Source organism: Scatophagus argus, chromosome 20 (genome assembly GCF_020382885.2).
Source record: "Scatophagus argus isolate fScaArg1 chromosome 20, fScaArg1.pri, whole genome shotgun sequence".
NCBI lineage: Eukaryota > Metazoa > Chordata > Actinopteri > Scatophagidae > Scatophagus > Scatophagus argus.
Genome location: NC_058512.1, coordinates 9980728 through 10006369, shown reverse-complemented (window position 1 = coordinate 10006369; position 25642 = coordinate 9980728). Strand labels below are relative to the sequence as shown.

At 40.6% G+C, this 25642-nt stretch overlaps 3 protein-coding genes across 3 annotated transcripts; 1 reads left to right on the top strand and 2 right to left on the bottom strand.

Moving 5' to 3' along the window:
- LOC124051791 (prosaposin) lies at positions 1-5252 on the top strand. The gene is made up of 10 exons (XM_046375459.1): positions 1-173; positions 256-314; positions 1317-1391; positions 2669-2791; positions 2930-3043; positions 3151-3231; positions 3390-3573; positions 4401-4459; positions 4547-4612; positions 4707-5252. The coding sequence occupies exons 1-9, from the start codon at positions 122-124 to the stop codon at positions 4601-4603; spliced, it is 804 nt and encodes a 267-aa protein (XP_046231415.1). The 5' UTR covers positions 1-121; the 3' UTR covers positions 4604-4612; positions 4707-5252.
- A 116-nt stretch (positions 5253-5368) lies between these two features.
- Positions 5369-14686, bottom strand: mat2aa (methionine adenosyltransferase II, alpha a). Its single transcript, XM_046375458.1, has 9 exons — positions 14341-14686; positions 12159-12236; positions 10973-11095; positions 10093-10205; positions 9829-9972; positions 8744-8962; positions 8429-8611; positions 7891-8024; positions 5369-7783 (listed from the first exon to the last, which is right to left on the bottom strand). Exons 1-9 carry the CDS (start codon positions 14432-14434, stop codon positions 7681-7683), a joined length of 1191 nt encoding a protein of 396 aa, XP_046231414.1. The 5' UTR covers positions 14435-14686; the 3' UTR covers positions 5369-7680.
- A 2166-nt stretch (positions 14687-16852) lies between these two features.
- Positions 16853-25536, bottom strand: LOC124052115 (inositol polyphosphate 5-phosphatase K). The gene is made up of 13 exons (XM_046376041.1): positions 25148-25536; positions 23105-23716; positions 21628-21735; positions 21343-21451; positions 21113-21229; positions 20521-20696; positions 20057-20168; positions 19751-19860; positions 19429-19639; positions 19205-19342; positions 19048-19113; positions 18858-18962; positions 16853-18114 (listed from the first exon to the last, which is right to left on the bottom strand). Exons 2-13 carry the CDS (start codon positions 23710-23712, stop codon positions 17644-17646), a joined length of 2331 nt encoding a protein of 776 aa, XP_046231997.1. The 5' UTR covers positions 23713-23716; positions 25148-25536; the 3' UTR covers positions 16853-17643.
- Positions 25537-25642: the final 106 nt, after the last annotated feature.

Below are 25642 nucleotides of genomic sequence, written 5' to 3'. Positions count from 1 at the left end.
GTAATATCTGGTAGGTGGGGGCTGATAGGTGGATCGGTGGGCCTTGTCAAATATAAAGCGGCAGATCCCTGAACAGACCTCAGGAGGGAAGACGTTCAACTAAGAGCGCGAAAATAACAGAATGGCCTTGCTCAAGATTGCTTTGATTCTCTTCATTTCTCTTGAAGGCTGTGGTGAGACTATAATTAATTCTGAAAAATAAATCAGGTGTTGAGTTATATCACAATGACATATTAAATATTCCCCCCCCTACAGCTTTGACTTCGAGTTTTGATCTCGACGGTCAGCAAAATATTCCAGATTCCTCAAGAGCAGTAAGTTCATTATATTTCATTTCTTGCAACAAAATTGTATTTTTGCATTTGAAATATGACAAAACACAGACTTTGATTATGATGTGGAGGTTCATAATACAATGTGGGCATGACCCCTCGCTTCCTGAACCGTGACTTACCAAGTACCAGATTGAAAGTACAAGAAAAGTTCAAAAGCAAAAGCAAAAGTGTACTTAACAAAATGTGTATAGTAAAAGTAATTTTTTTGCCCCTGTGACTGATTAGGTATTTTATAGGACATTAGACATTTAATATTGAGGCATCGGTGTGTAATTTACATTTAGCTGTTGTAGCTGGTTTAGGTTGAATTGTTTTATATACTGTCAGGTAGTATGCATGAATATGTAAAACCGTAATCTGAAAAGTAGTCTAGTAACCGGTCACTATCATTTGTCAAAAATTAGTAAAAAGTACAACACATCTCTGTGAAATTTAGTAGAGTGAAAGTGCAAGTAAAAGTTTAAAACAGCATAAAATGGAGTAACATACATATGCCTCAAAACTGCACATAAGTAAATTCACAAAGTTACCTTGCACCACTAATATTTTGGAGGCATAGCGACTGTGCTACGGGACAACATAGGTCTTCAACAACATTGCTCCATTCTTTAAGAGAAATCCTGCAATTATTGGAACTATACACAGTGATATTTAAAGTAATGTGATGAATGTAAGAGTTGTATTGACTCATTACAGCAATAACTGAGATTTGATCTTTCAAATAAGGAGCACAAAGATTTAAAGTATAAGTTTCTGTTTTCACGTTTTTTTCTTCTGATTCAGTTTTAGTAAAACCGATGCAACCATAAATGCTGTGGTTCCTCATTAAATAAGCTTTAGATGAACACTGAACAGAACAGATTTATTTTTAACAAATGTACCTCAGACATGCAACAACTTAGAACGAGGTGTCTGGTAAGCGATTAAATCCATTTCAGGCTATAATTTAATCTAATCATGTGACTTTGACTTCATGTGCAGAATGGGGACGTCTGCAAGGACTGTACCCAAATATTTGAACTCCTCGCTGACATGATTTCCAATGCAGACCTCCAGGTGAGTACAATAGACTGAGAGGCAAACACATTCCAGAGGATTAATATTTGCTCACTGATATTATTACTGATACTGTGAATGTCCATATTTATAAGTCAAGATTAAAATTCATACTGTGTTGGCTCAAGCGCTTGCTAAGGTCCATGGTTGAATAGGTTTCATTAGATAAAAAAAACAAAACCTTTTTTTATGTTCCACCTGTTCTTTTTTATCAGCTGAAGCACATTCATCACATTGACAGATGAAAATGATTTGTAATCAGTCATGCACACTGAGACAGTCACACAGAAAAGCACACACACATGACACAGGAAAGTATCATTCAGCCACTTCCTGTTTTCTTCGTTCCACAAAAGTTGAACTGAAATTTCACAGGCAGTTTCTGTTTCTCCCCTGACCACATAAAATCCCTTTTTCTAAGATTAATCTGATCTCAGAGTCCCATCTGAGTCCAGAGAGAAAACTCTTCAGTTAATTTCTTTCTTTTTCCGTTCTGAGAAATAAAGACATTTTACCACTCACGTTAACCTGTATTCTGGTGACATGGGATTGAGTAGATGTGAGTAAAAACATTAAAAATAGCCACAGTTCTGTGATGGTTGTTATTATTTTTAGTGGTGTTCTTGGACAAACTGTATAGCTGGTTTGATGGTATAGGTTATCTGAAACACCCAGCTCGACAGGGCCACTGCCAATATACATTGTCTTGCCTGAAGTAAAGCGAGTTTTCTTTCTAGCTAACTTGATGAGCCACTCTATACAGCTCCACTTTCAGGAAAACCAATATGAAATTTAGCCTACATTTAATAAAATTAAATTCAATTGTTGTTACAGTCATTGAGTGTCAATAAGCGCTGTGGTCTATTATTTTGCGTGTGTGTATCTTAACTAAATAACTTTTTATTTTGGTATTTTTTATTTAACTTTTTACTATTTTTTTTGCTTATTTCATGTTTTTGCAACCTCTGCGTGGAGGAAATTAATTCAGCATTTGTGAAAAACAATTTTTTCTTTGATTGATAGGGATGTTGTAATTCAACTCACTGTAGTTCCAACACGAAAGCACGAAACTAATGTGTTTCAACTAATGAGTTTTTCAGTGTTATTAATAATAACACTAACCTTTCATTAAATCTTCTGACCTTAGGTTGTTGAATGGTTTTAACTGGTATTTAGATTTTTATTGTGGTCATATTAGTATGCATATATAATAGTATATTGACTCATGCACACGGCAGGTTTAAAGGCCACTGAGCTAATAAAGCATATTATTTCAGAAAAAGATCATGGACGACATTGAAAAACTGTGTGACCACATTCCTGGACCAGCTGCCAAAATCTGCAAAGAAGAAGTGGAGAAGATGTTCCCTCTGGCAGTCAACTTCCTCACTACTTTTGTAGTAAGCCTGCATGCTCATCACATTCATCATCAGAATATTCTTTGAAAAAAATAATGATGTGTTGTAGTCTTTGCTGTCTATATTATTTTACCGACAGGTCTATCCTCAGCATGTATCGTCCCCTCTTGTCCTCTCTAGAAACCAGCACAGGTCTGCAAAGTCCTTGGGCTCTGTGGCACCTGCGATGAACAGGAGAAGATGCTTCGGTATTTTGCCAAGGAAGCCCTTCAGGCTGCTGCGAGAAGTGAAAATGTCAGTAAAATACAGCTTAGAAGAACTCATCAGGATATTACTAGAAGTGGAAAGGCCACAGGTTGATCTTCTTGTGCTTTACTCCCTCTGCTGTTGGGATCAAACAGGTGCAGTCCACATCACAATGCTCCTTCTGCATTTTTCTTTTCAAGACTTTGGAGGACTTGCTGCCTAAAGAAAGAACTGAGGTGAGTCACGCTCATTAAGTGAAGAGACAAATGTGCAAACACAATATCTTTTTGTCTTTGACACCCACACAGACATACATGTAAGCATACACTTCAATGTGCCTCAATCAGTTGGCTTTGTAGATGCAAGCTCACCTTTCTCTCTATTTCTCACACAGACCATTGTGATCCAACTGCTGGAGGAGATTTGTCACATTTTGCCCTCCTCCTACCGAGATCAGTGCGAGGCTGTGATTGGCAAGTTTAGCAAGGTGGTGCTGGACGCAATCCTGCGCTACGCCACCCCTCAGGCCATCTGCTCGCTCATCCACCTGTGTAAAGGGCAGGAGGCTCCTCTTGTAGGTCAGTTTGAATCTCCTTTGATGATGTGTACAGAGATTCTTGTTTCAGTTCAGACCCTTTGAACTCAGATTTCAACTCACAGCAGGAAAAGCACAGGTGAAGCCAATAACATTAATGATGGTTGTGTTCCATTTAGGTATCCCAGTAGTAAACTGTAACCGTGAGCGAGCAGGAAAGAACATAGCTTCTCAAAGTCAAGGATGCTTCCTTGGTAGGATGGGTTCTTCCAAATAGGATCTTACAGAGGCTAAGCAAGACTCCTTACATAGAAAGCATACTTTGGAGCAGGCTGGCAATTATGTGTTATTGAAAAAGTCTTGCCTTTAATGCATGCTGTGCCGTCAGTGATGAAGATGAAGAGGAAACATGCGCATAGGATTGTGGGTACTTTTGGCTCACTGAGGATACACACAAGGACTCAGTTCTTGGTAGAACTTGAAGTATCCTGGATATCAGAGCAGTCCTTTGGCAAAATTTGATTATGTAGCATCCTTGAAATTCAGCTGTTCGATAATCCTTCCCTGATTTTGATAAACCACCCATGAAGGTCCTGAAGTGGCACACTTACACTGAATGCAACTGTCATTAATGTTTAGTTACACCCGCTCGACAACTTAAAATGACCACTGTTCAATTTATGTAACTACTACTAATAACTACCTACTTGGTACTTGATATAGCCACTATTTTTAACACTGACTTTATATATGTCAGGCTGGAACCAGCAATGTCTGGACTTAGTTGGTAAAGGATGACTAGTCAATAATCAACATTTTTCTCTCAACAAATCAGTTATCATTGAAATATCTCTTGTGTTTCTCGCTCAGACCCGTGCACTTTGAGGACATACAGGTGCAGAGATATCCAGACTGCCGTCAAATGTGGAGTAAGTATACTGCTAACAAGCTGTGAACTTGTTCAGCTTATGAATGCCCAGTAGTCACCACACTTGTCGTGTGTCTCCTTTCTGCAGACGGTGTTTTACTGCCACAGATTCGCCTGGAAGCCTCTCACCTACAACACCATTTGAAATGTTGAGGTGGGTGGAAGTTTATGACACTTCATGGTGTGAATAATTATATTAAAAATGCACCACACAATACCATGTAAAATATCGCTAAATTTCTTTCCAGGGTGGGACTTAAAATATGAGTCAACCCTGGCGTCCCCACGGATGACCCAGATCTTTCACTGTCAAGCTGCAAATATTTCTCTGTTTGACACCTGTGGCATTCTGCCTGATAGCATTCCTTTTAGATACTGATTTGATATCTTGCTATATACATACAGTCTGCATTGAGTGAAGAAAACCAGGACTTAGCTAGGTAAAATATGATGGACAAAAGGACTATTTGAATTTAAGAACTAAAAGGAATGTTGAAAAGATACGAAAGACCAACTGTAGGATCAAGATGATCAGGACGCTGAAGGAAGAAATGCTTCTCAATCATTCTTTATGCTTACAATTTTTCCAGTTTTAACCAACCATGTATTTTTAATTTTTTTAATTCAACTGACCTTATTTGCTTTAAAGACTTCTCTTTTTGTAATCTTTCAGACATGATCTAATCTGAATGACTGTTAAATAAAGTATATATGTCTATCACTGTCTGTGAAACATCAATAGAGCTGATTTCTCTTCAAGTATTTTTTAAAAAATAAATAATTTATCTCCCGCACATGAATGTGTCATAGTATTCTATTTCATTTCAGCACTCTATATCATCATCTGGAATTTTTGGAAACACATAAATCTGCTTTATGATACAGAATGAACAGCCAAAAGCACATCCGCTGAACTCAAGGAGTGCATTTTATTTGAAGGGCTTTAAAGAGAAACTCAACAACAAATCCGACTCCTCAGAGTGAATTATTGAAGAGGAGAAACTTTGGTAGAAAGGGAAGGTGGGTGTGGGAGGGCATTGCAGATCATGAGAAAAAGGCACTTTTACACATATAGCAACCACACTGACAGACTCACTTCTGATCATTTAAGAACTGAAGGAACTGAGGGGGAAAAAAAATGTTTCTTAAAAACCCACCGCTGGAGACCATGTAAACAAGCTGGTTTCTCTGTACAACACCAACCAATCATGTGTCTCATCTGTGGATAAGCTTGAGGATGGAAAAAAGAAAAAGAAAAGAAAAAAGAAAATCCTTACAGATTGATTAATTTCACTGGATGATGAGGAGACAGATTAATCTCTATGGTTCCTGTCTGAGATTTGTCAGAAAGGAGCCATAGAGCCAAAGTACACTCAGGGAACCACGAGGTGATGCCTGTGCAGCCAAAGTAAAGGCAACATATCAGTGCTATCAGAGTGGAACGAAAAAGTCAGTGTTATATATAGGAACACAGTACCAGTACCACCTAGCTACATGTTGTAGACATTATAGACATACTAACTGTGCACAGATCAGACCAGGTACCAACTTGGATGATGTTAAGGTAAATTTCAGTCTCACTCAGGCTGACAGCTGGCTTAGTCTCAAATCTGCAGCTTTATTGTGAGAATACACACCCAGGAGTAGACTAAAGCAGAGGGCAACTGTGGAAGCATTTGAAGGCATAGACTGTGTATTCACAGTCATGGGTTCAAATCTGGCCATGGTCTGCGGCAAATATCTTTCCTCAGCTTATTTTTTTGCATTTACTGCAAGTAAACTCTGCAAAAGTCTTTAAGGTGTAAAAAATTAATATGTTTTTAAAAACAAATAAATAAAAAAAAAAAAACAAGTGTCAATTGCAAGCACATTCATTTGGGAACAATTGCACATGTAACGCTGACAACAGAAGCCTTTTCCTTTTTGGTATCATTAAGAGCCAATGTGAAAGATTCTAAATCACCAGTACTAAATCAAAATATCTGATCCCATGTCCTCATTTATAATGCTGAGATGACGGGAGCAGTAATACCATGACTTACATTCACTAAGCTGACTGTGTGCCTCTTTCACTTTTTTTTTTCTGTCTGTGGCTCTGCTCTTCATCTTCTTCCATGTCAGCCCACCTTTCACACTGTGTGCAGGTGAGACTGAAGGACCCAAACTATTCATGACTGAGTAGAAAACAGTTTAGGTACAGAAACTTGGCATTAAACACACGCACATATATCACTGCTTGCTGGTCAAACTGTTCGGTCCCAAATATAGTCAAACGCCATGCTGTGAATGATTTCAAGTATTCTGTTAAATCTCTGGGATAAAGGCAGCCCCTGTCCAGAGGTGACTGAGCCTGGGTTTCTCTGTATCTACACCCAGAGTCATCCTCAGGAGCGGGGAAGTGCTGTACCGCTGCCTTTATCTTGATCAGTAGAATGAGACATTCATCATTTGGAACACTCACATGACATTTAAATCAACAAAATATATTACAAAAATTTGTAAAAAGTGATTTCATGGTGCAGCCCAACATAACCACACAATCATTAGCAGCTTCTGACTTCTCTGTATAACGCCAGAAAAAAATGGTCTGAAGGGACAACACATGAGAAAAATAACAAAGTCAAAATCACTTGACAACCATTTGACTCTAATTGTGCCATCAGTAACAGTGAGGGTGAAGGATGTGAGGGGAAGAAAGCTGATGTTTTTTTTGTTTTGGATGCTAAACTGTCATTAACCCTTCATCCAAAAATTGGGAAATGACATAAGAAAGGAAGCCAACCCCTGATCACATTTACAACTAAACTGCAGTGAGATTCTGAATTTAAAAGCTGCGGAATACTTACAGAACAGTCATTACTGATAAGTACCCAGAAATTTCTTCTGGAAATCTGCCATAAATACAATTTAAATATAGACTGTTGTTAATTATTATAAGATCTGTAGAAATACAAGCATGTATGAGGTGAGCCAGTTGAACAGAGGTGATTAAAAGCCAGCAGCACTGCTCAAATCTGTACACAAAATTTGTCCAACGTGTCTGTTCAATTTAATATGTTGGCATCTGAAAAACTATTGTTGTCTCTTTTCATGTAGTAGGGGTTTTGGTGAAGTAGCTGTGTGTGTGAGGAGGAAGAGGAGGGAGGGGGAGGAAGGAAGACAAACACACGTTTATCTGTGGTACACCCGAAGCCCACTGGGAAATAAGAAGGGGAAGGGGGTTCAGTATTTCAGCTTCTTGGGCACCTCCCATGAAAAGACATCTCGACCAAAGTGACCATAAACTGCTGTGCGTTGGTAGATTGGCTTCTTCAGGTCAAGATCCCTAAGACAGGACAGGAATAAAAATATGTCATTTATAGAAACCTGAAATATTCGTAAAATGTGTAAAACTGCATGCTTGTTGGATGAAAACTGGACACGACAAGACACCTCACGATAACTCCAGGACGGAGGTCAAAGTTGTTCTTCACAATTTCCAGCAGCTCCTTTTCGCTCTTCTGGGAAGTCCCATAGTGGAAGATGGAGACAGAGAGTGGATGGGCGACTCCAATAGCATAGGATACCTAACAGTTATCGAAAGATTATACACACAATAAGATCTTTAACCGAAGCAGGAGAGATATTTTAAAATCTAAAAATCACTGTCCGTACAGTTTATTGTGCCAAGTTTTAAAAATAAAAACGTTTCACGCATTTTCCCTCTCTCTCTCTTTATTTATTATTCTCTAATAATCCAATTTAAGGCCTTCTCATTATGTTTATGTTTATATACAACAATACAGATCCACAGGAACTTCACAAACCACTCTTGCAGAATCTGACAGATAACAAAATGGTGCATGAAAAACTAACATCACTGTAAGGAGGAAACTACTAAGCTTTAACAGCCACTAAAACCATCCAGTGGTCATGCCTTTGATTTTATGATATATAGATTTTGAGCATGTCTTGTCCTTTCCACACTCACCTGGACCAGCACACGCCTGCAGAGCCCAGCTTTCACCAGAGATTTGGCCACCCAGCGGGCTGCATAGGCAGCAGAGCGATCTACCTTTGTGTAGTCCTTCCCAGAAAAAGCTCCGCCTCCATGAGCACCCCAGCCCCCATAAGTATCGACAATGATTTTACGCCCAGTCAGACCAGCATCACCCTGTGGGCAGGAATATAGGACATTTCTGCACATAGAATACAAAAACATTTTGGATGACTTTGTTCATTTTGAACAGAGCATTTCAGAATAGACCATAATGTAGTTACAAGATTGAGTGCCAGCCAGGCTCACCTGCGGTCCTCCAATGACAAAGCGACCACTGGGCTGCAGGTGGTATATGGTTTCATCATCCAGGTACTGACTGGACACCACAGCTTTCACTACCTGCTCCTTCAGACAATGGCGCATCTCGTCCAAACTTACACCCTCATCGTGCTGCACAGAGACCACGATGGTGTGCACACGCAACGGCACCATGGCGCCGCGATCCTGCCTGTACTGAACAGTTACCTGGGGGGTAAACAAACAAACAAACAAATATTTAAAAAGTAAAGAGGATGTGTTTACTATCTGTTGTTTGTTTTACCTTGAGTAAGTCGTAAACATTTTCACCATCATATGCAAAACAGATTGTAGAAACAAACATCAACAACAAACATCTACAAACTAAAGTGATTCTAAAATACCTCCAGGCGTTAGAGCTGTATCATGTGATGTAGGGACATCATTGTCTTGCTAATGTTAAACCTGTAGTGTGGAACATTTGTCTCCCCCTTCTGGCAATGAGAGTAATTACACAAACACTGTCTATGTTCTTATGATGTCATAGACTCTACTACACACTTATTTGCTGTAGCCTACTCCATCACTACGACTGTTCCTCCTTTTAGCTCTGGCAAACACATCTACCACACATTGCTACCAAGGCTTGAATGTCACAAGCATTCATCTTTATGAAAGTTTTGCAGGTTTGACTCCAGTTAGTACAGTATATGAATCATTTAACCTCTTTATCTCCATCAGATGAAAGGTGAAGGTGCTGGTAAAAATAGGAGAAACTGCAATCTATTGCTTCTTAAGCGAAACCACCCAATAAACTGCTTATTTGAGCTTCTCCAATATAAGGATTTGCTGGTTTTCTATTTTTGGATGTTAAGTTGGACACCTTATAGCCTACACAATTAATTAAAAAAATTAACCAGATCAGATAAAAATAATTGCTGATTCAGTGCTCATGTCCAGTAGAAGAAATACATCTACACATCTGAATGGAAAACACATTAAAATCTAGTATTTTAATGTGAGGAGGTAAACAAAAGCTGGACTTAAGTGCTGCAATGCAGATGAAAAGTGTCAGCACTATTTCCTCGTCCAACCTGAGTTTTGGAATCAGGTCGGAGCCACGGCAGTGTTCCATTTCGGCGCAGTTCAGCCATCTTGGCATTGAGCTTGTGAGCCAGGACAATAGTGAGGGGCATACACTCCTCAGTCTCATCAGTAGCATATCCAAACATCAGACCCTGTGAAAGGTGCACACACAAATCACAACATGAACTGAGATCCAAATAACATCACAGACTCTGTTGTTACCACCACATGTCAGGCTCCAGTTACCAAGCTTATAGAAGTATGAACCTGACCTGGTCACCAGCTCCCACGTCCTCTTCCTTTCGATCCACGTGAACGCCCTGAGCGATGTCAAGGGACTGCTGCTCCAAAGCCACCAGCACATTGCAGGTCTTATAGTCGAATCCTGTGGAACAAGACTACTGAGCTCCAATGAACTGTTTTCACATCTCCTACAGACACACTCTTTATGATAAGACAATTAAATGGTCTCATCTCATGTGAAGACTCTATATTGAACAGTTCTGTGGAGATTTGTCTCATTCACAATAGCATAATGTCAGAAACAAATAAATGAAACCATCCACTTGACTTAAAATGTTTAAGACTCTTCAGGCAAGGCAGCTTCATAATTGTGTAAAAAGCAGGTGTGATGCAGTGCATGATCACAAATCCGTCTAATTCTGCCTGTACGGACATGCTGACACACCAGAAAGAAACTGAACATTTATTGCCTCCTAAACTGGTAGCCAAAACTGGTTCAGCTAGACTGTCATTCACTTACTCACTCTTGGTGGAAATTAAACACAAAACACTCAAACAGGTCAACACTCATAGCTGAAAGTGCTCTCAGTGTACCTTCTCTGAGTGTTTGCAGTACATAATAAAAGTTTCCTCTTATCATAATCATATGCACTGTGGTATAATTTAAGTCTCACATTAAAGGATAATGCTCGCTACACATTCTCACATATGCTACTAGTAACTACTAGTCCAAATCAACTCTCCATAATCTACAGAATTGATGAAACCATTTGGATGCAATTTTGTGTGTAAACCTTAAAGATCATCAACACAAACCTAAATAATAAGTCTGTACATAAGACAGAGGCATTAACTACATGAATTTTAAAGTGAACTACACTTACAGTTAGCAACTTGTTTTTACCGTACCTTTGGAGGAGTCATCATAGCCTATGTTTTTGATTGCGTCCCTGACAATCTTCTGGTAGTCAACAATGGCATTGGAGGTGATCTCCCCCACCAGCAGGATCATCCCCGTCTTAGCAGCAGTCTCTGAGGACACAATGACATGCAGTGTGAGGGACGAGAGGGAGACTGAGTGAAACAGATCATTAAAAACAAGGAGGCAAAAGGACATCGGCTGTTGCGCTGAATCACATTAGTGTGGGCTGCAATTACTGATTGCTTTCACTATTGATTTAATTCAATAATAGTCTATAAAACATCAGAAGACCTTGACAAATGTCCGCTACAGTCTACACCTGAATTCCATATCAAGAGAGGCCAGCAAATACTTTGATCAGTCTTGTTAAAGTTCAGTTCAGCATTTGAATATTCAAGACATGATAATTACAGTATCACGCTATGGCTTCAGTTTTTGAATCAGAAAAAAAGGGCACATTTAGTAATCCATGATTTGAGTTGCATGTCAGTTTAAGTGGTGCTCCAAACACCAGTGCTACAAGTGGATAAGAGTCTGAACTCCTGTAGTGAGCAAATGTTGAGCATATGGTATGTTCTGGTATTTTGGAAGAGGTGGGTGTGGCTTTGGTGTAGGATGAAACCACTTGATGGAGATGTTGGGTCAAAAATAATCAATAGTTTTCATTTTTAGTGTGTTCATTAAAAATCTAAACTGACAACAGACCTGCTTAATTTCTCGTGCACCAGTGCAATCAGTTCAAATGTTTAGCTGCACATGACAGATTTTTTGGTTACATGTGCGAACAAAATGGTTGCACCTTGGAGCCCTGTTTGGGTATGCATTGCAAAGTCATTTCAAAATTTCTCTCAGTGAAGGTAGAGAACAGTATAAAATGTGCAAAGCTGAACTGAAGTTTCTAATTTAGTATTAAATAAATAAATAAATAAATATGTTCCCAGGGCTCTTTGGTTCCTGAAATCTGATTGAAAATTCAACTATACTATAGTACAACTATAACTATAATCATTACATAAGTCAGAAAACATTCTTCAGTAGAGAAAACAAAAATTGTAGGAAGACGACTGATTAGACCTCACCTACGTCTTACTACATTCCTCAGCTCAGACTTACATGTCTCAACAATGCATACTCCAAAGTGAAACATCTATGCTTCATTGTCTTAAGACTTACCGCATGCTACTTTGGCATCGGGGTCTTGGCTCAGGTGTGCGTCCAAAACAGCATCACTGATTTGGTCACAAATCTTATCTGTGAAATAACACATTTTCATTTTACTCTTGTCAAACACATAAAAACACATTGTGACAATGCCTCCCTTTTGCATTTTGGGAGAACATATTGGGAAAAAGAGATAGAGAACATATTGGTGTAAAACTCCACACCAGCAGCAATGGCATATTTATCCAGGTCGGTTATGTGGAGAATGATCATGCTGACTAAAAAGAACAGTGTTTTAAAAGACAGATTTTACAGTAAAAAAATAAATAAATAAATAAATAAAATAAAATCACTGTTTCTACTTTAATACAGAACTTTACCGTCATTTATCAAAACTGTTTTAACATTAGCCTAAATGCATCCAAGGGACAGAAATAACAGTAACATGCAACAGCTGTTACAGAGAAGATGCTGCATCATTAAAATTCAGTGGAGATAAACTAAACACACTCACAGGAATACCTTTGCACAAATGGTAATTAATAACTTCTAGAAGTTTTACAATATAGTCACAAGTGATGCCTTTGTTTAAAAGAAGACAAAAGTTAAACATTCTTTGTAACTTCTCTGGCACCTACTGCAGCTTGCATGAACCCAACACTCACAACCAAGAAAGATTTTTTTCATCTAATGGGAATCTACGTGGATGATTTTAGAGTACTGATGTGAAAAAAAAAAAAAGATATAAACCTCTCTGAATATTTGTGTTAACCTCTGTCCTTTCTCTTGGTAAATGGGCTCACAGTGTGAAGTGTTTTTCACGTCCCTCCCTAAAATATACCGCATTGACTCCTCTCACAGGCACAGTTCAGGACAGGTGCGACAGCATTCCAAAGAGAACTGAAGCTGTCTGGCTGTCCATACATGCAAAGTGTAATAAAACACTAGTACAGATCTCTGTAGGTGTGTTTCTAGTGTGTTACAACTATAAAGCGTGTGGATCTGACTATATCAACACCTACAGTTGAGCAGCAGCCCCTGCAGGACCTATATTTAGGACTGCTGTTAAGCCTATTATCTGTTGCAAAGGAGCTGCCCCCACTGCAAGAATGGAAAAAAAAAACAACAAAAAAACAAAAAACTGCAGCATATTGTACAACAAGTTGCTGAAAAATCTTGTAATTAAATTGTGGTATGTTATAGATGTATGCTCAGCTGGTAGTTTATTGGGTAGACCTTGCTTAAAAATATATATATACTGTCTAACGGAACATTAACCCTGAAATAAATAAACCCCTCATAAGGGAATGATTTAGTGCAGGACTGTCGTTTTGTTGCATTAAATTACATTAAGTGAGGCGTACCTCACAAATAATTTATATTAGAGATAAATGACACATACTATATCAAAGTGCAGACCGCAGACTCTTATTACTTAGCTATGAACAAATCTCTAGTGCATGTGTTATACTTCTCAAATGCATAACAAGCTATTTTTGACAGTAACCCCTTAATACAGTCCAACTTAAAGCGATCTTATTTGTATACAGTGTCTATCCGTCTCTCAAAGCATTTTTCTTCTTGTTCAGGCAGCAACAAACCGAGCATGTGTCACCGGTACATGTGGTAATACTGTAATGATGTAATGTCGTACGGTAGCTAGCCAAAAGGAAGAATAAAATAAAATAACGCCCTTAACCGTGTTTATGGTTATGTATGGTTAACTTTGGTGTACTAAACATCTATCTTATGTTGTAACTTCATGTTAAAAAAAAACCACGTGGAGCTGCGTGTGACTGACAGGCAGCAACAGTCCTAACTACTATGATATTAGCTTCAACAGCTAGCCGCTGTGTTGTTAGCAGGTAGCCGCGACAGCAGAAGTCTAACTTCTTTAACATTATTACCCACCCTACAAAGGCTCTGTTGTTCTTTTGTGGATACGGGTTCTCCATGTTCTACATGTAGCAAGGCCACGTTTATGCCATATGAAACCACTTTTGTGGTGCGTCGACAGAGCTACAGAGAGGATGAACAGGGTACTTGCTGGACAGACCAGCTGACAGACAACAACACGCGGAGCTAACAGTAACATATGACCTTGTTTGACTGCCTATCAAGGTGCTATCGGTTTAATTCTCACAGTCAAGGAAGAAACTACCTGTCACACAAACAGCTGCAGATTAAAACTCACCGGGGTGTCCTTCTCCGACCGATTCCGAAGTGAAGAGGAAGAGGTCTCCATCAGTGAGCGAGTTGTTATGGAAACCGGGCAGCTGGCAGTTCATTTTTTTCAATAAACGTGCTGTTAGCCAACAAGCTAGCGTTAGCTGCTCAGATACAGAGATGTGCTTGAAATGTTTAAAGGCTGGACGGGTTTTACAACCTTTACCTCGGTCTCCTGCTCACACAGAGACACACAACGCAATGACGGTGCTTCAGTATTCAGCTCACCCTGTGAACTCAAACGCTTGTAGGACGACTGCAGGTATCTGGGCCGAGCAACTTCTTCAGACCTTTTCAGTCATTTGTCAGCAGCCAATGCTGTTGAAGAGCGGAGACCATGTGATGCAAATGGGCGTGCCCCAATTAAGATCAAGCGATGTCCCTGGGCGTTGGTTAAAATATTCTAAAATAAATTTAAGGTAATCAGCTGCGCTGCTACATGCTGTTTTTTGCTCGCATGGTACTATTCTTGTTACCCCATAAGCTGTGTTCAAACGTGCTATATACATTTTTTCCCCGTACTATTTCACTTCTTCACATTTGATGAAGAATGTGTATGAAGGCAGGGCGAGGCAGCATACGCAGAGGCACTAGTGCCCAGGGAAAGCATTACAGTGACATTCAAAACCAACAAGCAACACCAGATAACAATGACACAATAAAACACTAACAATTAAATAACAAAAGAAAGAGAAAAAGAGAAAGAGAAAGTTAGAGTAAAGTTGGAGTGTAGTTACAGTGCAGTAGTAATGCATAAGATACTCCAAATGCAACAAAATGAAGAGGAGAAAGAATCCAGGACCTCTGGTGCTGCTGTTCCTGCAGGCAGGTCACAGAAACATTTCCACAAAACCCTTCCTCAAGAGTGGAGCCTCTCGATGATTATGGATTTAGGAATGAGATGTTCAACAGTCTCATATGACTGTAATGTTTGGGTGTCCACTTACTTTTGAATTCTGCTGTAGTACAAAATAAATATGTGAATTCCTGTATCTGACACACCTGCAGCAATCCAGGTGGGGATTTGAGTGGCCCCTCACTGAAGCCTTACAGGATGTTTTCAGCAATGTTGAACAGAGGTAAAAACAAGTAAAGTCACACGCCTCAGGGGTGAAACATTACTAAATAAATACCAGGTAAACGCCTAAGCTGCTACATGGAGATTTTTCCTTGCAAAATTGCTTTGTTTGTGCTTATAATCCCTGGAGCTGTGTTCACATGTGCTATACACCAACCATTTCACACGCCTTCCGCTTTATAGTGGATGTGTAGAGGCCTGAAGGCAGGGTAAGGCAGCAAACGCAGCGGTATTTCAAGCGCTTCACTCAGGTAAAGCATTACAGTGACATGCAAAACTAACAAGTAATACCAGATAGACAAAATAAAATATTAACAATTAAAAGGAATGATAGAGGAAATTAAAGTTGGAGTGTAGTTACAGTGCAGTAGTAATGTATAAGATGCTCCAAATACAACAAAATGAAGAGGAGAAAGAAACCATGTTTTACTTAACCAACTTTAAGGATTATAAAAGGACTGAAGTGGTAAAAGTACTAAATATTTAGCTTATGTTAAAGATTTCTCAAGGCCTAAATAGGTGAAGGTATCCAGTATTTCACTTATTTTAAAGATTTAAAGGCATCCAAAAAGCCAGGCCTTTGAAAAGCCTTTAAATGTGGTATTCACAAAGCTGCTAAGAAAAAAAAGAGCATTGAATTAAGAGATTAATGTCCAAGTCACATGGGTTTGGAGCCAATGACTTAGAATCATCATTTTAGAATTTGAAAACCATTTTAAGATTCATACCAGGGAAACCTCCACTGCCAAAGTTCAAAGAAGTTAAGCTTAATTTTTTTTTCAGCTCACTTAAAGGACAGGACAAAAAAACACTCAATGACAGCTGTTTGCATAGATCTGAAATGATGATTTGGGGTTGGTTTCTGTTTCTGCAGGCTGTCTGGTGAAATGTCAGGTATCAGCGATGCATCAGATAAAACTCGCTGCTCATCATTCCTCAGCTTGTCAAGTTTGATTTACTTTGTTTCTGTTCCTGCACCCAGCCTTGTGAAAAGCGAAATATCAGTGATGCATCAGATAAAACTCGCTGCTCATCATTCCTCAGCTTGTTAAGTTTGTCTTACTTGTTCACTCTGGTGTTTCTCTTCGGTCACTTATGTGTCTTTATTTCAAACATCAGGCCTTTTATTGTGCAGACTTATCCAAACCTGAATCTTTTGTGTCTTGACTAATTGCACAGATATTTCGAAGGATTCACATCAGTTTTATTGTTTCTATCTTGAAATTGTCAGATTCTTTGAAAAGCTTTTTTCTATCTGCTGCCGTCCCTCAAAGCGATAGTGTCATTATGTGTCATTATGTGTCATTATGTGAAAGGAGTCCACTGGGACACACATACACTTCTTCTGAACAGTTTGGAGCCATGTTTGTAAAATAAAAGTATTTTATCCGTTTGCTTTCCATTTGTTCTTGTTTTATTTGCACATGACACTGTTTAATTTGAAACAAATGAAACACATTAGCCTAAACATCCACTCACTGATCTCTATAGAACAAAGACTGTATTCACAAAGCTGCTAAGAAAAAAAGAGCACTGATGTAAGATTAATGTTCAAGTCACACAGTTATATGTATATTTCAGATTGACTGAGGTGGTGAAATGATCTACCTCTGCTCTTGGGTATGTTAGATTCATTTTATGAATACAGACCAAGAACTATAGAGTTAAAATAATGACCATCATCAGGTCCAAAATGCACATATTTCATTTATGTTTTAACACACAGGTCTACTCACACATTAAAACACACACACACACACACGCTGCTGTGAACTATGATACCATCACTGTCTCGTCCAGGGTCCTTATTTTGATATAATATTGTTTACGTGGATCCATATTTCTGTCAATAATACCCACTCACTTTCATCACAGGTTTGCCCTGACTTTGGTTTCACATTCAATATGCTTGATTGCGAATGATATAGCTCATGAGTCTGTAAAAGCACTTGTCATCCGGAGTCTGGACACGTCTTTGACTCAAAAATACACACAGTGTATGAGATGAAGCGAGATTCAGAAACAGAGAGCTGCAGGGCTATGACCAATAATGCATAATGTTTGCCAATTACATTAGGAGTGCTGCTTCTACGAGCACAGTGACTTTGTAGGATCAGATGAGGCTCTGAAAGCTTGGATACTGCTATTGTTCTCCTTGTCCAGTATCTCCTTTTAACTACTGATGTTTATATTTTATGCACTGTTTGTTTCCCCTGCTTTTCCTATCTGTTTGATCCCTGTGGGGCTAACCTGAGCTGGTCTGTGTTCACCTAAGATGGCAGCAATCAGAGCCTCTGGTGCAGTCACCCCACTGCCCGGGGACACAGGGCTGCGGGGGCTGAGTGGGCTGATGGTGGGTGACTGCACAGTGTCGGGGGAGACCAGTCGCTCCTTCTTAGCAGCAGAGCAGGGCGAGCGGCTGCGAGTCTGGCCTTCTTTGGAGCGGGGACAAAGGCTGAGGCCCTGCAGGGAGGGAAGTGGGTTGGAGGACAGAGTAGGGACAGCAGGGCTGCGGCTACGTCTGTGCCGATGGTGGTGTTTACCAGTTTTAGGGCTCGGGCTGCGGGAGTTTGGAGCCAGCAGAACCAGAGTGCTGTCATCTTCAGAGCTGACATCTGAGCTGTCGGAGCGACGCGCTGTAGGGCTGTGGACTGGAATCTTAATCTGTTTAGGATGGAGGATTCACAATAATTTCAAAAAACGCAAATCACAGTTTCACAACCTCAAATAGACTTATTTATACAGTATGTACTGTTTTGTGTGAGCACCAGTCCAAAACCTCAAAATTCAGTTAATTATCATTCAGAAATATGTAAGTTTGTGATCATAGAAGTTTATTCAATATGGAAAATTCAGATCAGATAAGTTTAGCATTTAAAATGACTGAAAACAATCAATTAAGATAAGAGTTGATTTATTTCCTGTCAATTGATTAATCGACTTATCATTTCACCTCAAGTATTGTACTTAATTAGGCCTATAGTACAGCTAGCCTATGGAACAGGACACAATGAGAATTTTAGACAAGCAGTAGTGTTTTTCCAACTTTGCAATTTGGAGATGGTCCTTGACGATGTGACGTGACGATGCTGCTGTGCACAAAAAACAGGTTCATGCAGATATTTTGAACTGGAATGTTGAGTGCGAGTCAGGTTATCACCTAACATCAGTGACTGACTTCACTAATGCTAATGTCACACAAAAACCTTCCCCCAAAAACCTTTGGAGTGGAGTGGAACCTACTGATGATCATGATTTTAAGAATGAGATGTTCAACAGTCTCATATGACTGTAATATTTGGGCGTCCACACACTTTTTGTCCATGTGTATATGTACATATTGATTCATTATTATATATCATAAGAAGCACTGAGATAGTCTCCATTTATCCTTTAAGTTTTCTCACCTGAATTGGTGTGGACAGTCCAACAATACTGTTCATACTGTTACTATAGTAACCCAGTATGTATTCACAATCATCTCTTGGCAAATCCTCCTCTGAAAATGTCACCTGGTGAAGAGAGGAACAGAAAGAAATTAAGCCTGATTTTAGCCGTAGTGCAAAATAAACACGTGGATTTCAGTATCTGACACACCTGCAGCGCGTGCTCTCCTTTGGCCCATATGTAAGCCTGGTAATCTTTGTGATGTCTGAACCCAACCTGTGCACAAGAAACACCAAACACTAACCTTAGGGGTCAAATTGTAAGAATTTATTTTCGGCCCGTTGAACAAAAACAGTTCAGGATTTACCTTGTATATCGCAACCCAGTCCCATGAGCTGCGCTGATAAGTTGCTGCAACAGTGAATCTGACTGTAGCATCTGAAACTTTACACCACTCCTTGTGTACCTCCAGCTCCACCAGAGGAGTATCCACCTTGAATGGGAACTAGAAAAAAGAGCACAGGCGGTTAATATAAACCAAAATCGTAAATGTGCAGTATACTTGAGGAAATGTGTGAAATATTGTCTCACGTGCAGCGTAAACATGGCAGAAACAGGCTTGTGGTCACTGATGGTGAAGCCCATGTGACTTCGGTACGCATGCTGTGACACTTTGGTTGCACCACCCAACCACGAGGTCAGACCCCGCTGCAATGCTGCATTGTGGGTAGGAACTGGGGAGCCCGTACGACGAAGGCGCCAGAGGATGCGATCCGTCCAAGCAGGTTTCCTCTTTTTAGCACTGACAGAAAAGAAGCAAAGAAGGGCTGATGGACACAGCAGGTCTGGGACTCATTTTATAGAACAATAAAATCTGCAGGATTAAGTTTAGGAAGGAAGACACTGGACGAACCTGGTGTCATACGTATGAGTGCCCACATCAAACTTATAAGTAGGTGGGAATTTGAGTGGTCCCTCGTTGAAGCCTTCCAGGATGGACTCTGTGTTTTTAGCCATGTTGAGCTGTGGAGCAGACAAACAGTGGGAAAAACAGGGCATCAAAGTATCTCACTCACCCTGTCAAAAGGTGATTTTTGTTCAATTTGTGATATGGCGCCCTCTGCTGGTCGAGGTTGTCGCCCGAGAAGCAAACAGGCAGTGTGAGACATTCCTGACTGTGCCAAGGGGCAAATGTTTGAAATTGCTGAAGGTGACTCACCTGATCTCGCTCCCAGAGAAGAGGCAGCTTATTGCTGTCAATGGCGCATTTCACCACATGGATGTCATAGTCTTCAATACGGAAATTTAAATCCCCAAACCAAAACACGACACTGAAGAAAAAGAAAAAAATATGTCAAATTATGACACTCTAACAATAAAGATAAGGCATTATTTCTTATGTCTAAGACAAATACAAAAGATATATAAAAGATCAAATAATGAGACTTTAAAGCTTTATAATGTAATATTGCCTCCTAAGATTTATTTCTCAGCTAATGGCTTGTACCAGGCCTGAAACATTTTGGTATAATAAAATAAAAACAAATAAAAACTGAAACAGAATAGTTTAACAATTAATCTGTGACATTTTTCGACTTCTACATATTCGTGTGCCTCTTTTTCATGGATGGTCACTCCTCATCTGGAAGAATTAAACTTATATGTAAAAATGTCATCACACACTCATGGTCCAGCACACCGGTGGCAGTTCCTCCATCAAACTGCTGCTGCTGCAGGATGCTTTCAAAGTCCTCCATCCGCTGCTCCAGGTTCCTCATGTGAGCTGGCAGGTGACAGTTAAGAAAGCACACCGGGTGGCCAAACACTGTCATCCTCGCACTGACACCTCCCTTATTTCCCTTAGAGTGAAAAATTAGGGCAAAGGGAGGACACGGTGAGAAGTGGATCCCTTATGCAAAGCATCTTTAAAATCAAATAAAAAAACAAAAAACCCAAACAGGATGTATCAGCCATATCTGTGTTCAGAAAGTCAGGACGAGTCACAGAACCAGAAAGCCAGACAGCCTGCTGCTGCACTGACCTCAAAGAGAAGGAGACTGCACCAGCAGCAGCCAGGGGTGATGCTGACATCAACACGCACAGGAAGGTCACACACTGACATATGCACCCAGGCATGCACACGGCTGCTGGCAGGAGGGAGCTCACACACCACCTTTCAACATCCCACCAGCCCTCCTCTAAACCCCACTGACATAAACCCACCATAAATTTTACAACATGATAAATCTCAACGCTCTCAATGCACAACACGTACCCAGTATCCCCCAAGTCCTGTGCGTGTACTCTGTGTCTGCACACCTCTGAGGAATGGAAGATGGCAGAATTTAGAGAAAACCAGCAACAGCACTCCCTGCATACGCTGGGATGCCACCTAAACAGATGAAATACATGACAAAGAATATATAATGTCAAAAATGGGATAGGAAAGAAAAAAAAAGATAATATGTCTGTTAAGGGCAACAAGAGATTTAACACCAATCTGACCAAAACATATCCAAAAGGACTGAGGGTGTCCATGCAAAGCTCACTCCACTGGTCTGAGAAAAGAACATCCTTCAGCCTCTTGTTTATCATGGAGTTGACTTCTTGGAGTCTGTGCGTGCCAGAAAAGTAGAGAACTGTCAGTAACAAGTAAAAAATAAGTATGAATAAAAAAGGACAGTGATGGGCAACAGGAGGGGATGGATCAAAATGAAGACACAGATGACTGAGTGGGCACTCGCGGCTGTCTCTTTGGCACTGCTGAGCTTGGTAGAAATACTTGCTTACCCGATGATAAACATGTCAACGCTCCCATCTGAAACATTTGGTCCGAACAGAGAAGTGATGTCATCTGGAGGGACAGCTGATCCCACGTTCCATGTGACGATGTACACCCTTTCAGAAGATAGAAACAGTGGAAATGCTGCATTAGATTTAAGTACTATACTGTAGGGTGAAAGAAGACATAATCTACGCTGTAATCCTCAGAGAAATACCTCTGATCAGCCCTGCTGTATATAGAAAGAAGATAAGCACAATTAAGCACCTCTTTGTACTTCAGTGATGACTAAGGTGTGTGTGCGTGTGTGTGTGTGTGTGTGTGTGTGTGCTAGCAGAGAGAAAGAGATGGAGCTAACAGTCCTTTGAAATTAAACTACCAGCCATGTTTCATTACAGAAACAACAGAAGAAACCCTTTACAGCTCCAACTATGAACTTTCCTCTTCAAGAAATCAATAATTAGATTCCCACCATTACATGAAAACAATTTTAGATATATATTTTCCAAATCCTAAGGGTGCGGTAACAGGATTTAACAAAATTTCCTCCCTTCCAGCTGTTTGTTTACATTTATTTCAGTAGCAAGTAAGATGAAAATCATCATACAGTAAAGGGGAATTTAGATAGAAACTATGAGAGTACACTATACTCACTGCTATAGTCACCTTCACTTGATTTTGTAAATGTTCCATAAAGTTATTTTTGAACACAGGCTGATTTGAAAACTCTCCCTTGTTGGTGCATTCAAGGACATGTTGATATTTAAGGCCTGAGAGTTAGTTGTCGAACAGCAGCGTCATAATGTCAGAAATAAGCATATCCACATTTTTCTCTTGAAATGCTCTCATTTGCTTACAAAATCTGATTTTCACACAACTGTGTTCATCATAGCAACACTTATCAGCAGAAAACTGCCCACCAAGTAAAATCATTAAAAAGGTACTTGATTATAATGCTGTTACCTGGTGACAACAACACAAATGTCTTCAATGCAATTTTGTAGTTAATGACCTAAAACATTCAAATTCACCAGCACGGACTATAAGGATACGGTCTCTTTGGTGAGAAATGTGTGTTGTGTAGGACTGGCAGAGGCCCTCGCCATCTGAAGCCCTTGAGGCATGTTTCTTCCTTCATGTATTCACATCGGTGCAAATTTAAACAGGGATTTTTACAGGCTGCCGTTGTTGATGAGCGGGGAACACAACAAAAGAATGCCTCTGAGGAGTCTACCAGTGAAAGGTGGTTGTGTCACTGTGTTGGGTTCACAAAGCGCTTAGTGAAATTTACAGCTTTGATTCATGTGACATGGTCTGGTACACATCAGCTTCTTTACAGCTGCTGGCTGCAGGACAGGTTCTGGAGCTGTATTTAGATGTAACAGAGGACAACCCTCACAGTGGTAAGAACAGAATCTTTTTACACCTTCATGCAGGATGTGCAATATAGAAATGTTTCAAGAAAGATGGGATTATTTATCTCACCTGAAGTCATTGTCCTCTCCTGGCTTCTCGGACTGGACTTGGCTCTGTGATGAGCTCTTAGGTGAGGGGCTCTTCTGTGGCTGAGGGCTGAGGCTGGGTTTAGGGCTGAGACTAAGGTTGGGGCTCAGGTAAGGCTGGCTGGTGGAAAACTGAGGGCTTTTGGGACTCTGTGGACTGTAAAGGGAGCAGGAGGACTCTGTTGGGGAATGTGGCAAGACATGGGCACTCTGAGGTCCAGGGATGCAAACTGGCATCAAATGTATTTCCTTGGAGGGGTCTGCTGAGATTCTGGTGATCTTTGGAGCAAGTTTAGTTCCAAGAGCAGTTGGTCTTGGCCGACTAATGCTTGCCAGTGTTGCTGGAGTCGACCCAGACTTTGCCTGCTCAGACTGCTTTTGGTCTATAAATTTCATAGGTGCAACTGCAGCCTGCATGGGGCTCGATCCAGGTGGTCTATTGAGCACCTCTGATGGGCTGATGGGAGGTGATTCCTTGACTGTGAGCTGTGGAGGTAAACCCGGACCAGTTTCGATCAATGCACAGGGGCCAGGTTGCATTTTGGGCCCACAAGGCTCAGTGCTGATTTGTTTCTGCTGTATGCGATCCATCAACCTGAAACGGGCAGCATGTGGATAATTACAATGCAGTTTGAGATTAAAAAACCTCACCATCAGTCAGTCAGTGAGTCGTCAATAAATATGTGAAACAGTGGGGGATTTGCCCGCATGACGCAAAAGTCGAGAGAATGCATCACATTATACTTAGCACCTGTCTGCGTCCTGCTCCCCAGGCCTCACTGATGACGTTATCATGAGAAGGCATTTGGGCCAAGGCAGTGGTGCTAAGTACTCGGATCTTTTTCTTAGGTAAAAGTAGCAACACCACAGTGCAGAAATACTCTGCTACAAGTAAAGGTCCTGCAAATATTCCCATCAAAACATACAAAGTACTATAAGTATTCATTATGAAGAATTTCAGAATCACATATGTTATGTGATTGGTTTATAACTACTGTTTGCATACATGACAGTGTTAGCATTATTTTGATGTTGCAGCTGGAAAAGGCTGGACCAACTGAAAGTACTTGACGTACTGCTGAGTGGCTTAATCGTGAATATTACATCGCATTTTATCAGTTGATTATGTTTTGTATTAATCATTTAAATCTTCAAAGTAACTAGCAGCTAAAGCCATCAGATGAATGTTGTGGGGTGAAAAGTACAATCTCTGCCTTTTGAAATTTGGTGGGGTGTAAGTATAAAATAGCATATAATGGAAGAGCACAGTACAAGTACCTCAAAATTCTAACTTGAGTGAATGTGCTTAGCTATTTTCCACTAGCGAGCAGAAGAATTAACCTTGGACCATCGTCCTGAATTATATTCTTGTTGCCTAGCAAAGTTAATTAGCCCGTGACCCTTTTCCAAAGCAAGACAGAACTGCTGGTGATCATTATGGGACAAGTCTCCAAGCTTTAACGCACCTCATTGCTCGCTGTTCAAATACCATCTGAGCTCTTTCTCTTGCTTAAGAAACTGAGCTCTTTTCAGTCAGTGAAGACGCATGAGATGGGACACACAGCTGCAGATAATGGAGCACATCAGACAATGTCAACAGATACTGTAGGTCACAATGACGAGGATGTGACAGGAGGACAAGGGCCTCCAACCATTTTGTTTACGTGCCCTCCCACACAGATATTATACACCTCTATTTAATCATTCATGACACGCAAATGAGGGTGTCTTTCATGTGATCACAATACTAACCTGCAAAACACAGTTCTGAGTAATGGTGATCAGACCATTGCGTGGAGGTCTGTATTAAATTCACTTTCAAAGTGAAAACTTTCAGACCTTCAATGTACTGAACAAGTGGGCCTTTTTTCATAGTCGATAAGCCTGCAAGTCTGAAAGACAGCTCAATTATCTACAAAGGTACGAGTCCGGACTGCTGAAAACCACCACAAAGCATGAAACAAAATGAACACAAACACGCAGCTGCAGCGGCCGCTCACAGAGCTCGTGAAAACATCTGTCTTACCTTTCACGCGTTTTTCCAAGGTGAACAGTAGAGGTGATCTCCCAAATTCACAGAGGGGGAACAGCATCAGCCTCTGTCATCCCGCACGCCAATCAACGCGACGGGGTCGTCACATGCAGGACAGAGCAGGATTGATGTTCGGTCCGGAGACAGACCGAACCCGTCAGCCTGCAGGACGGACCCGTCGGCTACCTCGGACAGCGGACGTCTCCGTCACGGTGCAGACGCGCCGCAGGACTGTGAGGACAGGAGGCGGTCACGGTTGATGTGTCCGGACTCGTGCATGTTGATGTTTGTACAGTACAACAGCTGATTGTTCTTCATCCTACTTATCACTTTCTATAGCGGAGCAGCTGTGCACTTTTCAGTCATCACTGCGACTGCACATCCTGCACACCGACCCATCACGCGCCTCTTGCCTCCCCCCCTCCCTCCGTCCATCCCTTCCTCTCTCCCTCTCTCTCTCTCTCTCTCTCTCTCTCTCTCTCTCGCTCT